At 41.1% G+C, this 14,730-nt stretch overlaps 1 protein-coding gene across 1 annotated transcript; it reads left to right on the top strand.

Annotated features, from left to right (window-relative positions):
* The first annotated feature begins 12,285 nt into the window (after window positions 1-12,285).
* Window positions 12,286-13,476, top strand: LOC109776000 (uncharacterized). The gene is made up of 4 exons (XM_020334697.1): window positions 12,286-12,373; window positions 12,446-12,906; window positions 13,009-13,255; window positions 13,325-13,476. Exons 1-4 carry the CDS (start codon window positions 12,286-12,288, stop codon window positions 13,474-13,476), a joined length of 948 nt encoding a protein of 315 aa, XP_020190286.1.
* The last annotated feature ends 1,254 nt before the right edge of the window (window positions 13,477-14,730 follow it).

Raw genomic sequence — 14,730 nt, 5'->3', positions numbered from 1 at the left:
CTGAGTTTCACTATTCAGTCCCACCGAGTTTGGTAAATTGTGTGTAACGGTTAGATTTTGTGTGGAGGCAATATATACCCCTCCCCCTTCCTCCATTCGTGGGGAGAGCTATCAGAACTTGCCTACACTTCTAGCATTCATTTTCTGAGAGAGAACCACCTACTCATGTGTTGAGACCAAGATATTCCAATCCAACCACAAGAATCTTGATCTCTAGCCTTCCCCAAGTTGCTTTCCACTCAAATCATCTTTCCATCATATCCAAATCTGTGAGAGAGAGTTGAGTGTTGGGGAGACTATCATTTGAAGCACAAGAGCAAGGAGTTCATCATCAACACACCATCTATTACCTTTTGGAGAGTGGTGTCTCCTAGATTGGTTAGGTGTTACTTGGGAGCCTCCGTCAAGATTGTGGAGTTGAACCAAGGAGTTTGTACGGGCAAGGAGATCGCCTACTTCGTGAAGATCTACCCTAGTGAGGCAAGTCCTTCATGGGCGATGGCCATGGTGGCATAGACAAGGTTGCTTCTTCGTGGACCCTTCGTGGGTGGAGCCCTCTATGGACTCGCGCAACTGTTACCCTTCATGGGTTGAAGTCTCCATCAATGTGGATGTACGATAGCGCCACCTATCGGAACCACGCCAAAAATCTCTGTGTCTACATTGCGTTTGCTCCCTCCAAACTCCCCCCTTTACCTTCATATGCAATGATTTACATTCCGCTGCTATACTCTTATAATTGCATGTGTAAGTTGATTGCCTGACTTGTGATAAGTTGCTAAAATCTGCCAAGACTTAAAATTGGGAAAAGGCTAGATTTTTATTTGGTCAAGTAGTCTAATCACCCCCATCTAGACATACTTTCGATCCTACAAGTGGTATCAGAGCTTTGGTCTCCATTTTCCTTGATTTCCACAGCTTTGGTGATCATAGCCTCGGTTTCACAACCTAGGAGAGTATGGCGTCTAGCGAGGGAAATTACCACCGTAGATGTCCTTACTTTGATGGTACTAATTTTGCTAGTTGGAAGCATAAGATGAAAATGCATATTCTTGGACATAACCCTGCTGTTTGGGCTATTGTGTGTATTGGCTTGCAAGGTGAATTCTTCGATGGGAGAGAACCTAATCGTGAAGCTACCGCGAAAGAATAGAAGATGTTGCATGATACGTCTCCAACGTATCTATAATTAATGAAGTATTCATGCTATTATATTATCCTTCTATGATGCTTTATATGCATTTATATGCTATTTTATATGATTTTTGGGACTAACCTATTAACCTAGAGCCCAGTGCCAGTTTTTATTTTTTCCTTGTTTTTCAGTTTTACAGAAAAGGAATACCAAACGGAGTCCAATTGACGTGCCAATTTTTGATGATTTTTTATGGACCAAAAGAAGCCCCCGGAGTAAAAGAGTCGGGCCAGGAGAGTCCCGGGCTGCCCACGAGGGTGGGGGCGCGCCCACCCCCTGGGCGTGGGCCCCTGCCTCGTGGACAACCCAGAGACCCCCCTGACGTGAGACCTACGCCAAAAAATCCTATAAATACTGAAACCTCCAGGGAACAGAATAGATCGGGAGTTCCGCCGCCGCAAGCCTCTGTAGCCACCAAAAACCAATCGAGACCCTGTTCTGGCACCCTGCCGGAGGGGGGATCCCTCACCGGTGGCCATCTTCATCATCCCGACGCTCTCCATGACGAGGAGGGAGTAGTTCACCCTCGGGGCTGAGGGTATGTACCAGTAGCTATGTGTTTGATCTCTCTCTCTCTCGTGTTCTTGAGGTGATACGATCTTGATGTATCGCGAGCTTTGCTATTATAGTTGGATCTTATGATGTTTCTCCCCCTCTACTCTCTTGTAATGGATTGAGTTTTCCATTTGAAGTTATCTTATCGGATTGGGTCTTTAAGGATTTGAGAACACTTGATGTATGTCTTGCATGTGCTTATCTGTGGTGACAATGGGATATCACGTGATCCACTTGATGTATGTTTTGGTGATAAACTCGCGGGTTCCGTGACCTCGTGAACTTATGCATAGGGGTTGGCACACGTTTTCGTCTAGACTCTCCGGTAGAAACTTTGGGGCACTCTTTGAAGTTCTTTGTGTTGGTTTGAATAGATGAATCTGAGATTGTGGTGATGCATATCGTATAATCATACCCACGGATACTTGTGGTGACATTGGAGTATCTAGGTGACATTAGGGTTTTGGTTGATATGTGTCTTAAGGTGTTATTCTAGTATGAACTCTTGAATAGATCGATCCGAAAGAATAACTTTGAGGTGGTTTCGTACCCTACCATAATCTCTTCGTTTGTTCTCCGCTATTAGTGACTTTGGAGTGACTCTTTGTTGCATGTTGAGGGATAGTTATATGATCCAATTATGTTATTATTGTTGAGAGAACTTGCACTAGTGAAAGTATGAGCCCTAGGCCTTGTTTCCTAGCATTGCAATATCGTTTGTGCTCACTTTTATCATTAGTTACCTTGCTGTTTTTATATTTTCATATTACAAAAACCTATATCTACCATCCATATTGCACTTGTATCACCATCTCTTCGCGAACTAGTGCACCTATACAATTCACCATTGTATTGGGTGTGTTGGGGACATAAGAGACTCTTTGTTATTTGGTTGCAGGGTTTCTTGAGAGAGACCATCTTCATCCTACGCCTCCCACAGATTGATAAACCTTAGGTCATCCACTTGAGGGAAATTTGCTAATGTCCTACAAACCTCTGCACTTGGAGGCCCAACAACGTCTACAAGAAGAAGGTTGTGAAGTAGACATCAAGCTCTTTTCTGGCGCCGTTGCCGGGGAGGTTAGTGCTTGAAGGTATATCTTTAGATCTTGCAATCGAATCTTTTAGTTTCTTGTTTTGTCACTAGTTTAGTCTATAAAATAAAACTACAAAAAAATGGAATTAAGGTTGCCTCATATGCTTCATCTTTTTAATGTCTTTCGTGAAAATAAGGATTCCGATAATTGTGCCAAAGTGTTAGAAGAAGAATGTATTAAAATGTTTGGCACTAAATCCTTGGATGATGAGCATGATTGCAATGTTGTTAGTATGAATTCTTTGAATACCCATGATGCTAATGATATACAAAGCCACAAGCTTGGGGAAGCTATGTTTGATGAAGATGATATTTTTTGTCCCCCAAGTTTTGATGAGAAAATTTATTATGATGAAAACATGCCTCCTATTTATGTTGATTATATTGATGAAAGTGGATTTGGAGAGGTCATGACTTTATTTAGTGATGAATCCACTATTTTGGAAGAGGTTCCAATTGATTATGAGAATAAAGTTGATATCTATGATGATTATTGTGATGACTTGTATGCTATAAAGAATAAAGATAACCATGAAACTTGTCATCATGATTTTAATTTGCAATTGGATTATGCTTCACATGATATTTATTATTTTGTTGAGTTTGCTCCCACTATTATTGATGATAATACATTTGCTTATGTGGAGAGTAGTAAAATTTCTATGCAAGTAGATCATGAAAAGAATGCTTTATGTGCTGGTTATATGGTTGAATTCATTCATGATGCTACTGAAAATTATTATGAGAGAGGATCATATGCTTCTACATATTGCAATAATATCAAGTTTCCTCTCTATGTGCTTAAAGTTTTGAAGTTATGCTTGTTTTGCCTTCCTATGCTAGTTGATTATTGTTCCCATTTGTTTGCTCACAAAATCCCTATGCATAGGAAGTGGGTTAGACTTAAATGTGCTATTCATATTCTTCATGATGCTCTCTTTATGTTTCAATTCTTATCTTTTAGGTGAGCATCATTGAAATCATCATGCCTAGCTAGGGGCGTTAAACGTTAGCGCTTGTTGGGAGGCAACCCAATTTTATTTTTGTTCCATGATTTTTGTTCTTGTTTAGTAATAAATAAATCATCTAGCCTCTGGTTAGATGTGGTTTTATGTTTTAATTAGTGTTTGTGCCAAGTAAGACCTATAGGATCTTCTTGGATGATAATTATTTGATCTTGCTGAAAAAGACAGAAACTTTCTGCTCACGAAAACAATTGTTAAAAATCACCAGAAAGTGATAAAATACTTATTCCAATTGCATTAGATCAATAATCAAATTATCTAGGTCTTCCTATTTTTTCAGATTTTTCTGAGTTCCATAAGTTTGCGTTTGATGCAGATTACTACAGACTGTTCTGTTTTGACAGATTCTGTTTTCTATGTGTTGTTTGCTTATTTTGATGAATCTATGAGTAGTATCGAAGGGTATGAACCATAGATAAGTTGGAATACAGTAGATATTACACCAATATGAATTTAGAATGAGTTCACAACAGTACCTAAGTGGTGATTTATTTTCTTATACTAACGGAGCTTACGAGTTTTCTGTTGAGTTTTGCGTTGTGAAGTTTTCAAGTTTTGGGTAAAGATTCGATGGACTATGGAATAAGGAGTGGCAAGAGACTAAGCTTGGGGATGCCCAAGGCACCCCAAGGTAATATTCAAGGACAACCAAGAGCCTAAGCTTGGGGATGCCCCGGATGGCATCCCCTCTTTCGTCTTCGTTCATCGGTAACTTTACTTGGAGCTATATTTTTATTCACCACATGATATGTGTTTTGCTTGGAGTGTCATTTTATTTTGTTAGTATTTTCTTGCTGTTATTTAGAATAATGTTTTGCATCTCTATTTTCAATAAAAACGTCAAGGATAGCCTTTACCATGCTTATTCTGAAAGTATACATGTTGCTGTTTCAAAACAGAAAGTTTATCGCAGTTGCAAAAATTCCCTAGAAAAGCCAGAATATGATAAAATGTTGAAACTTTTTGCATGATAAGCTCTGATAAATTTTCTACAGTTTGGTAGAATTGCATAATGTTTGGAGTTAGGGAACTATTGATACTCTTGCATTCTTTACAGACTGTACTGTTTTGGCAGATTGTTGTTGTGTTTGCATTGCTTGCATATGTTTGCTTGTTTAATGATTCTATTTGAGGATAGGAGTATTAAATATGCAGAGACATTTAGTATGCAATGTTGAATAATAATTTTAGTGATTTGTTACAATAGAAAATGATAAGGTTTTTGCATTGGTTTATACTAACTTATCTCACGAGTTCTTGTTGAGTTTGGTGTGGATGAAGCTTTCGAGATTTAGGAAACCCTGATATGAGAGGAATTAAGGAGACACAAAAGATCAAGCTTGGGGATGCCCAAGGCATCCCAAGATAATATTTCAAGAAGTCTCAAGCGTCTAAGCTTGGGGATGCCCTGGTTGGCATCCCACCTTTCTTTTTCGACAACTATCGGTTAGTATCGGTTGATCCTAAGTTTTTGCTTCTTCACGTGATGTTTGCTATTCATAGAATGTAATTTTATTTTGTTTTGCTTGCTGTTTGAGTAAAATATCAAGTTCTAAAATTCTTAAATGAGAGAGAGTCTTCACATAGCTACATAATTATTTAACTACTCATTGATCTCCACTTATATCTTTTTGGAGTAGTTTGTCATTTACTCGTGTACTTCACTTATGTCCTGTGAGTAAATAGTTGAATGAGCGAATATCATAAATCTGAAATTATATATGTTTCATATGCTTATCCCATGGGGAGTAACGACTTCACATATAAGTGGAGGTGGTAAATTTATTGAAGGTCAGCAAACATTGTATTGGTCACTTGAACAATTCATGAAAGAATATTGAGGGAAGAGAGATTTCACATATAAATATACTATCTTGGACATCTTTTATGATTGTGAGAACTCATTAAAATATGACATGCTAAAAGGTTGATGTTGGACAAGGAAGACAACGTAATGGGTTATGTTTTCTTATATCCGAAATAAAGTATATTGTCATGTATCATTCAACATGCTGAGCTTGCCTTTCCCCCTCATGCTAGCCAAATTCTTTGCACCAAGTAGATATACTACTTGTGCTTCCGAATATCCCTTAAACTAGTTTTGCCATGAGAGTCCACCATAACTACCTATGGATTGAGTAAGATCCTTCAAGTAAGTTGTCATCGGTGCATGCAACAAAAATTGCTCTCTAAATATGTATGATCTATTAGTGTGGAGAAAATAAGCTTTATACGATCTTGTGATGTGGAAGCAATAAAAGCAACGGACTGCATAATAAAGGTCTGTATCACAAGTGGCAATATAAAGTGATGTTCTTTCGCATTAAGATTTTGTGCATCCAACTATAAAAGCGCATGACAACCTCTGCTTCCCTCTTCGAAGGGCCTATCTTTTATTCTTGTCTTATACCTTATGCAAGAGTCATGGTGATCTTCACCTTTTCTTTTTACATTTTATCCTTTGGCAAGCACATTGTGTTGGAAAGATCCTGATATATATATCCGATTGGATGTAAGGCATCATGAACTATTATTGTTGACATTACCCTTGAGGTAAAAGGTTGGGAGGTGAATCTATAAGCCCCTATCTTTCTCTGTGTCTGATTAAAACTTTGAACCCATAAATATCGCGTGAGTGTTAGCAATTGTGAAAGACTAAATGATAGTTGAGTATGTGAAGTTTGCTGAATCAAAGCTCTGACATAGACCCTTCCTGAAAATAAGATGAATTGTAATTGTTTGATGACTAATATCACGGTTTGTTAGTTTTCAAGAAAGTTTATGATCTATACTTTAACATGTGAATAGTTTGTTACTTGATCATGAGAAGTTTTATGAGTTGAGCTACTGTTATGATATATAATGATGCTAGAAAAGGTGATTGAAATTATCATTGATCAAACTTGTGCACCCGCTAGCATTCACACTTCATAAATTATCTCTTTTATCATTTACCTACTCGAGGACGAGCAGGAATTAAGCTTGGGATGCTGATACGTCTCCAACGTATCCATAATTAATGAAGTACTCATGCTATTTATTATCCTTCTACGATGTTTTATATGCATTTATATGCTATTTTATATGATTTTTGGGACTAACCTATTAACCTAGAGCCCAGTGCCAGTTTCTGTTTTTTCCTTGTTTTTCAGTTTTACAGAAAAGGAATACCAAAAAGTCCAATTGACGTGCCAATTTTTGACGATTTTTTATGGACCAAAAGAAGCCCCCGGAGTAAAAGAGTTGGGCCAGGAGAGTCCCGGGCTGCCCACGAGGGTGGGGGGCGCACCCACCCCCCTGGGCGCGGGCCCCTGCCTCGTGGACAACCCGGAGACCCTCCTGACGTGAGACATATGCCAAAAAATCCTATAAATACTGAAACCTTCAGGGAACAGAATAGATCGGGAGTTTCGCCGCCGCAAGCCTCTGTAGCCACCAAAAACCAATCAGGACCCTGTTCCGGCACCCTGCCGGAGGGGGGATCCCTCACCGGTGGCCATCTTCATCATCCCGGCGCTCTCCATGACGAGGAGGGAGTAGTTCACCCTCGGGGCTGAGGGTATGTACCAGTAGCTATGTGTTTGATCTCTCTCTCTCTCTCTCTCTCTCTCTCTCTCTCTCTCGTGTTCTTGAGGTGATACGATCTTGATGTATCGCGAGCTTTGCTATTATAGTTGGATCTTATGATGTTTCTCCCCCTCTACTCTCTTGTAATGGATTGAGTTTTCCCTTTGAAGTTATCTTATCGGATTGAGTCTTTAAGGATTTGAGAACACTTGCTGTATGTCTTGCATGTGCTTATCTGTGGTGACAATGGGCTATCACGTGATCCACTTGATGTATGTTTTGGTGATCAACTTGCGGGTTCCGTGACCTCGTGAACTTATGCATAGGGGTTGGCACACGTTTTCGTCTTGACTCTCCAGTAGAAACTTTGGGGCACTCTTTGAAGTTCTTTGTGTTGGTTTGAATAGATGAATCTGAGATTGTGGTGATGCATATCGTATAATCATACCCACGGATACTTGTGGTGACATTGGAGTATCTAGGTGACATTAGGGTTTTGGTTGATATGTGTCTTAAGGTGTTATTCTAGTATGAACTCTTGAATAGATCGATCCGAAAGAATAACTTTGAGGTGGTTTCGTACCCTACCATAATCTCTTCGTTTGTTCTCCGCTATTAGTGACTTTGGAGTGACTCTTTGTTGCATGTTGAGGGATAGTTATATGATCCAATTATGTTATTATTGTTGAGAGAACATGCACTAGTGAAAGTATGAGCCCTAGGCCTTGTTTCCTAGCATTGCAATATCGTTTGTGCTCACTTTTATCATTAGTTACCTTGCTGTTTTTATATTTTCATATTACAAAAACCTATATCTACCATCCATATTGCACTTGTATCACCATCTCTTCGCGAACTAGTGCACCTATACAATTTACCATTGTATTGGGTGTGTTGGGGACACAAGAGACTCTTTGTTATTTGGTTGCAGGGTTGCTTGAGAGAGACCATCTTCATCCTACGCCTCCCACGGATTGATAAACCTTAGGTCATCCACTTGAGGGAAATTTGCTACTATCCTACAAACCTCTGCACTTGGAGGCCCAATAACGTCTACAAGAAGAAGGTTGTGAAGTAGACATCATTGCAATACAATGCTCAAGCTTGCGATATCCTCTTCAACGGATTGTGCCCCGAAGAATTCAACAAAATCAGCCGTCTTGAGAATGCAAAGGAAATTTGGAATACTTTGATTGATATGCACGAAGTTACCGACTCCGTCAAGGAATCCAAATTGGATGTGCTTCAAAGTCAGCTTGACAAGTTCAAAATGAAGGAAGGTGAAGGTGTCGCTGAAATGTACTCTAGGCTTGCTCTTATCACAAATGAGATTAACGGCTTAGGGAGTGAAGAGATGATCGACAGATTCATCATCAAGAAGATCCTAAGATCCTTGGATGGAAAATATGATACCGTGTGTACTTTGATCCAAATGATGCCCAATTACAAAGATCTCAAGCCAACCGAAGTCATTGGAAGAATTGTTGCTCATGAGATGTCACTCAAGGATAAAGAAGAGCTTCACAACAAGTCTAGTGGTGCTTACAAAGCCTCATGTGATGCTCCTACATCATCAAGTGAGAAACAAGCCTTCAATGAAGAATTGAGCCTAATGGTGAAGAACTTCAACAAGTTCTACAAGAGTAGAAGCAAAGAAAGAAGTTCCAAGTCAAGGTCCTACAATGACAAAAGATCTTCTAGTCGTGAGCGTAATTGCTACAATTGTGGAAGACCCAGACACTATTCCAATGAGTGTACGGCTCCCTACAAAAGAAGATAAGAATCACCTAAAAGGAGAAGCAAGGATCACCTAAAAGGAGAAGCAAAAGAAAAGAATCACCTCCAAGGGAGAGAAGGAGTAGAGATGATCATTATGAACGAAGAACCTCTCGCAAAAGCAAGGATTCGGAAAGGAAGGACAAGTCATCAAGGAGCTATACAAAACGAAGACATCAAGCTCATGTTGGTGAATGGGTATCCAGCTCCGACTCCGATCACCACTCCAAGAGAAGTCATCACTCCAACTCCGAATATACTCAAGATGAAGGTGTTGCCGGTCTAGCACTTGTGTCAACCAACTCCTATGACATTTTTGATTCAAAAATGAAGGAATTGGAAGATGCTTCATGGCTAAAGGCCCAAAGGTATCACACCCCGAGTATGTTGATTTCAATAGTGATGAATATGATTTGCTAGGTGATGATGATTTACTTGTTGATAACTCTAGTGATGAAAACTATGATGAACTTGCTATTAATCATGCTAATCAAGATAAAACGAATGACGATGATAAGAAGGAGATTGAGCGTCTAACTAAAGAACTAAACACCCTTAAGTTAGCTCATGAAACTACCTTAGAATATCATCGAGAACTTTTAAAGACTCATGAGAAGCTACACTTTGAAAAGCTCAACCTAGAGCAAGAGCATGGGTTCTTAAAAGCAATGAATGATGATCTTCGTAAGAAAAGTTCTTCTTACATTGCCAAGCGTTTACTCTTGTCTACTTACATGCCACAAGTAAAATCTAGTAACAAGAACAAGAAAGATTCTTCATCTAGTAGTAACAATAATCATGCTAAATCCAATATTGTTGCTTCTAGTAGTTATCTTGATTCCACTAATGATTCTCTTAGCCAAGTTACACTTGAGCAATAAAATAGCTTATTGAAGGGAATTATAGAGAAAGGTGTTTACAAGAGCCTTGCCGGAAGTAAGAAATTTGAGGAAATTGTACGCAAGCAAGGAAGGCACCGGAAGAATCAAGGTGTTGGTTTTGAACAAAAGTTCAATGCCAATGGAGTTGAGTGGGAAGAAGATCAATACCCCAAGAAGAAGTTTGTTCCTCAACAAGAGAAGTATGATCCTACTTCCTTCAAGGGTACACAAGCTCAAGATGATCTTCCACCACAAGACCACAAGCAAAAAGGCAAGGACAAGCTTCAAGAGGAGATTGATGCATTTGAAGAAGCTCCCAAGGCCTTGGTCAAGTGGGTTCCCAAGACTACATCAAGTTCTACTTCATCAAGTACGACTACAACTCCAAGGATTCCCATCAAGTTGATGTGGATCCCTAAGAAGAAGAACTAGAGAGTTCTTGAGGGTGACCCCGCCAACACACTTCACTCATATATATTTTGGCAAGGACAAGTGCAAACAACTTCCACATCTTGCACTAGTTCAAGGAGTCACAAACCCTCTTGTTGGTAAGACAAGGGGCACGGTAATCTAATGCTTTCATGGACATCATCTTGTGTGTACTTTACTCTATGTCTATGGATATCCTTGTTTGTTCCTTGTGGGACTAACCCATGTAGGTATTGAATGTGCAACCCACTCCAATGGATTGCTCCAAATGATCTACATCAACATTGAGCATCCACATCTTCAACATCTACATGAAGTCATCATCGGCAAAACCCAAGGTTAGTTCATCCCTCTTAGGGGGGGTATCACATCTAGGGGGAGCTTTACTCTAAGAATTGAGCTAAAGCAACTCTAATGGTGTGAACACAACAATGCTTTATGTAAAAGCGGTAACCCCACTTGTGCTTAAACAATGAGTATGATCTACGATCAAATGTTCTCATTTGACTCCTCACTCAATATACTCATATATAGATGACCTAGTCATCGCCAATTGCTTGATAAATGCTAGAGTGTTTGTGCATGCTTTGGCACATATTTCATTTGCCATCTTATTGTGTGAGCATGTTGATTGCATATGTTTCTTATTCAAGGACATCCATTTGTTGCTTTGATTGTTTGGCTCTTTTTCTTTTGCCAAATGGATGGACAAGAATGCCTAAGAACTTCCTCTAGCTATCTATGTTTTTCTCTTCTCAAACTCTATTCATGCTACATCACAAAGTTTGATCAAGTCAGATTCGAACCCTCTGGGTGAGGAGCACTCAGAGTCACCGATTCGTCATAGACTTAAACTTCCAAAACCTCTCTGTGTATTTCGGTCTAACCGATTCATTCCTTTCGGTCATACCGAGTTCACCGAATTGATCTAGGTTTTCAATCTCGGTGCAACCGATTAGAACAGGTCGGTGACACCGAGTTGCAGTAACCGCTTGTGATTCTGCATCTCGGTGCCACCGAGTCATTCCACTCGGTCACACCGACAGGGTCAGGATATAAATACCCATGGGTCAAATTTTGGAAATTTCTCTGAAACCCTTCGCCTGCGCATATCCTGCTCTGCCGACTCAGGTCTCCGGATCGTCCCCTCATCGCCAGTGACCTCCTGCCACTGGTCTCCGTCACCGACAACAGGAATCTTCACCGCCATTGCCGCCGTAGTGAGCTCATCGCCAAGTTAGGGTATGAGTTCGATCCTTTGTGCTTTCTCACTCCGATTCTTAGCACAAAGTCAATGTCATGGTTCTTACTACGTTTGAGATACTTCTATCCAGCAAAAACTTCCTTTAGATTAGTTTTGATTCGAAAAATTAGGGTTAGGTTTCCGCTGAACTCATCTCGGACCGACCAAGTTGTAGAAATCAGTCTGACCGATTTGGCTTAGGCCATTGCACTTGCAACTTTCGATCTGACCGAAACTTGCAAATCTGTGTGACCGAGTTCAACTCTCAGTGAAACCCTAGCAATCTCGGAGTCACCAAACCGTGTCTCGATCTGATCGATCTCACTAGTTCAGACTCTAACATTGCTTCGGTGTCACCGAGTTTAACAAATCGGTAGCTCCGAAATGCTTTCTGTGGAAAACTAAAACTAAGTTTTTGACTCAATTGTTTTGCAAAATCTCTGCACTTTGTGATGCTCATCCACTCTACCTCAACTACATCTATTCACAGGGTCAGCTTTCAGTTTGCAGTGTCAGACATGTCAGATCAAAGTGATAGCCAGAACAATTCTGATGAACAAGTTAACCTGAGTGAGGGCACCAGTCCCTCTGGCAGCTATGATGAGGGTAGCAGAAGCACCCCAAGCAACTTGCCCAAGGTAGCAACAAGGACAAGGTGAAAGAGAAACTCTGATTCAGAGGATGAAGACTATGTTGCTGCTGAGGAAGAAGTTAGCTCCAAGAAGGAAGTTGTCAAGAAGGAATTTGGCACAACAGCTTCAACCAAGCCTGGTCTGAACAAGAAGGCTCCTGCCAAGAGAGTGCCCATGTCCAAAGCCAGAGCCTCAACTCTTGAAGCCTCCAAATCAACTGTTGGAGAGGTTGCTGGTGAGGGCAAGAAAAAGAAGGAAAGGAAGAGAGGGAGATGGTGCAAGCGAGTTGATCCCATGGCAGAATTTGAGAGGCACTCATCTGATGAAGAAGAAGAAGAGGAGGATGCACCAGCACCTAAAGCTCAGAAGCTGACGGGGGATGCCATCAAGTCTGGGGCTGATCCTTTAAAGCCCAAGACTGCCCCCAAAGCTACTGCTCAAGCCACCAAGTCTGCAACAAAGAGAAACACCAGAAACATTCCTGCTGCAGAAAAGAACAAGGCCCCAGTGCCTGAAATAGAAGAAGAAGAGGAAGCCCAAGTGCTTAGAAAGTTGAAGCCCAAGATCCCAGATCATGATGATACACATCTAGTGGCTGAAAACATGAAGATAAGAAAGGATGCAGGTCTCAGACTGTGGAGACAGCCAGATCCCTATGCTGCCAGAAGGAGAACTGCTGTAGACTACAAGTTCCACACTAAGAAACAGCAGGACTTCTATGAGACTGTGCTCCTAGATAAGAAGCCCATAGTTAGTGATATGAAATGGGTTGATTGGGAATATATTGATGAAAATGAAGATCACTTTCCTGGAGTTCATGAGAGCTTCAGAATGAATGGAGTTGATGCCTTTGTGGGTCAGAAATTGACCAAGTGGAATGATGAGCTTATCATGCAATTTTACTCCACAGCTCACTTCTATCCAGATGGAAGGATTGCCTGGATGACTGAAGGTACAAGGTACCAGTCTACTATTGCTGAGTGGGCCAAGCTAATCAATGCCCCTGAAGAGCATGAGGATGATACATATGTGTATGCAAAGCCTAGGAAAGGACACAACTCCATGGCACATATGTAGAAAGAGATTCCAGATGCAGCCTTGGAACATCACAAGTTTGGTTTGTCTATTATCTCCTGTCAGGACTGCCCACAATCAACACTATGAGGCACACATTGTTGCCCAAGTCTGGTGATGACAGGATGATAAGGGGACATTCCATCAATTTGCTGCATATGTTTGATGTGCCAGAAAAGTTCAAGGTGACGACACTAATTGTAGAGACAATCAAGAGGACAATTGCTGATCAGAAGAGATCATGTGGGTATGCTCCACACATCCAGATTCTCATCAACTCCAAGATGGGCACAGGCACATACCTGTTGGATAAAGAGCACCTTCCCTTGAGGCCTGACTTTGAGGACAACACAATTGTCATGGATGCTACAGAACCTACATCAGTAGAGGCTCAAGAGAAGAGAGCAAAGGCAAAAGCAGAGAAGCACAGGTACGCGTCGGTGTTATACGAACGGTTTTTAACCCCTTTCCGCGACGACATTTGGGACTGTCGCCAAGTGAGTGTGTGCGATAGGGTGTCCTTCCCACACGACCCAGAAACCGTCAGGGATATGGAGCAGTGATCCAGAGGCCTTCCAAAATGTAATCGTGTGCGATGCAGCACACACTAAATTCTTTCGCACGTGTGGTATCGGTGATTAAGCGTTTCTAATGACGTAGTGAAACCATACGGTATGTCATAACGAACTGTTTGGAAAACAGTATGTAAGGCACACGGGCCAACATATGAACTGTGTGCGATTTGTGCCCCATCGCACACGAGTTTTCTGCGTAACCCGTCTGCCATGCTAGACTCCATCGCACACGGTTGCCAACAATTACCGTCTGCGATAATGTTCTATCACAAACGGTCCAGGAGCCCCTTCGCACAAATACAAGTGCTGCAGACCATTTGTGATTTGTTGGGTATCACCGACGGTTGCCGCAAGAGTGACGTGTGCTTTTCGTTTGGGATCCCACACGTTTCCTGAAAAAATTACGACCTGGATTGTATTTTGCATTGGGCACGGTTTACTCCCAGTTCTCGTGTGCGATAAAGCGATATCACAAACGGTTCCGGAGACCGTACGCACACGTAGTAGCGCTGCAAATCATTTGTGATCTGCCGTGTATCACCGACGGTTCCGCTATGATTGACGTATGCTTTCTGATGTGGATCGCACACACTCATTTAGTTGAACCGTGTGCGGAGCAATTGCCAGGTTAAAACAAAAATATTCCATTTTGAATCAGCACGCAAAAAGCAAATTCGCCACA

This window comes from Aegilops tauschii, chromosome 7, assembly GCF_002575655.3.
Source record: "Aegilops tauschii subsp. strangulata cultivar AL8/78 chromosome 7, Aet v6.0, whole genome shotgun sequence".
Classification (NCBI taxonomy): Eukaryota; Viridiplantae; Streptophyta; class Magnoliopsida; order Poales; family Poaceae; genus Aegilops; species Aegilops tauschii.
Note: the sequence above shows the minus strand (reverse complement) of the source record. Positions and strands in the feature narration are given on the sequence as shown.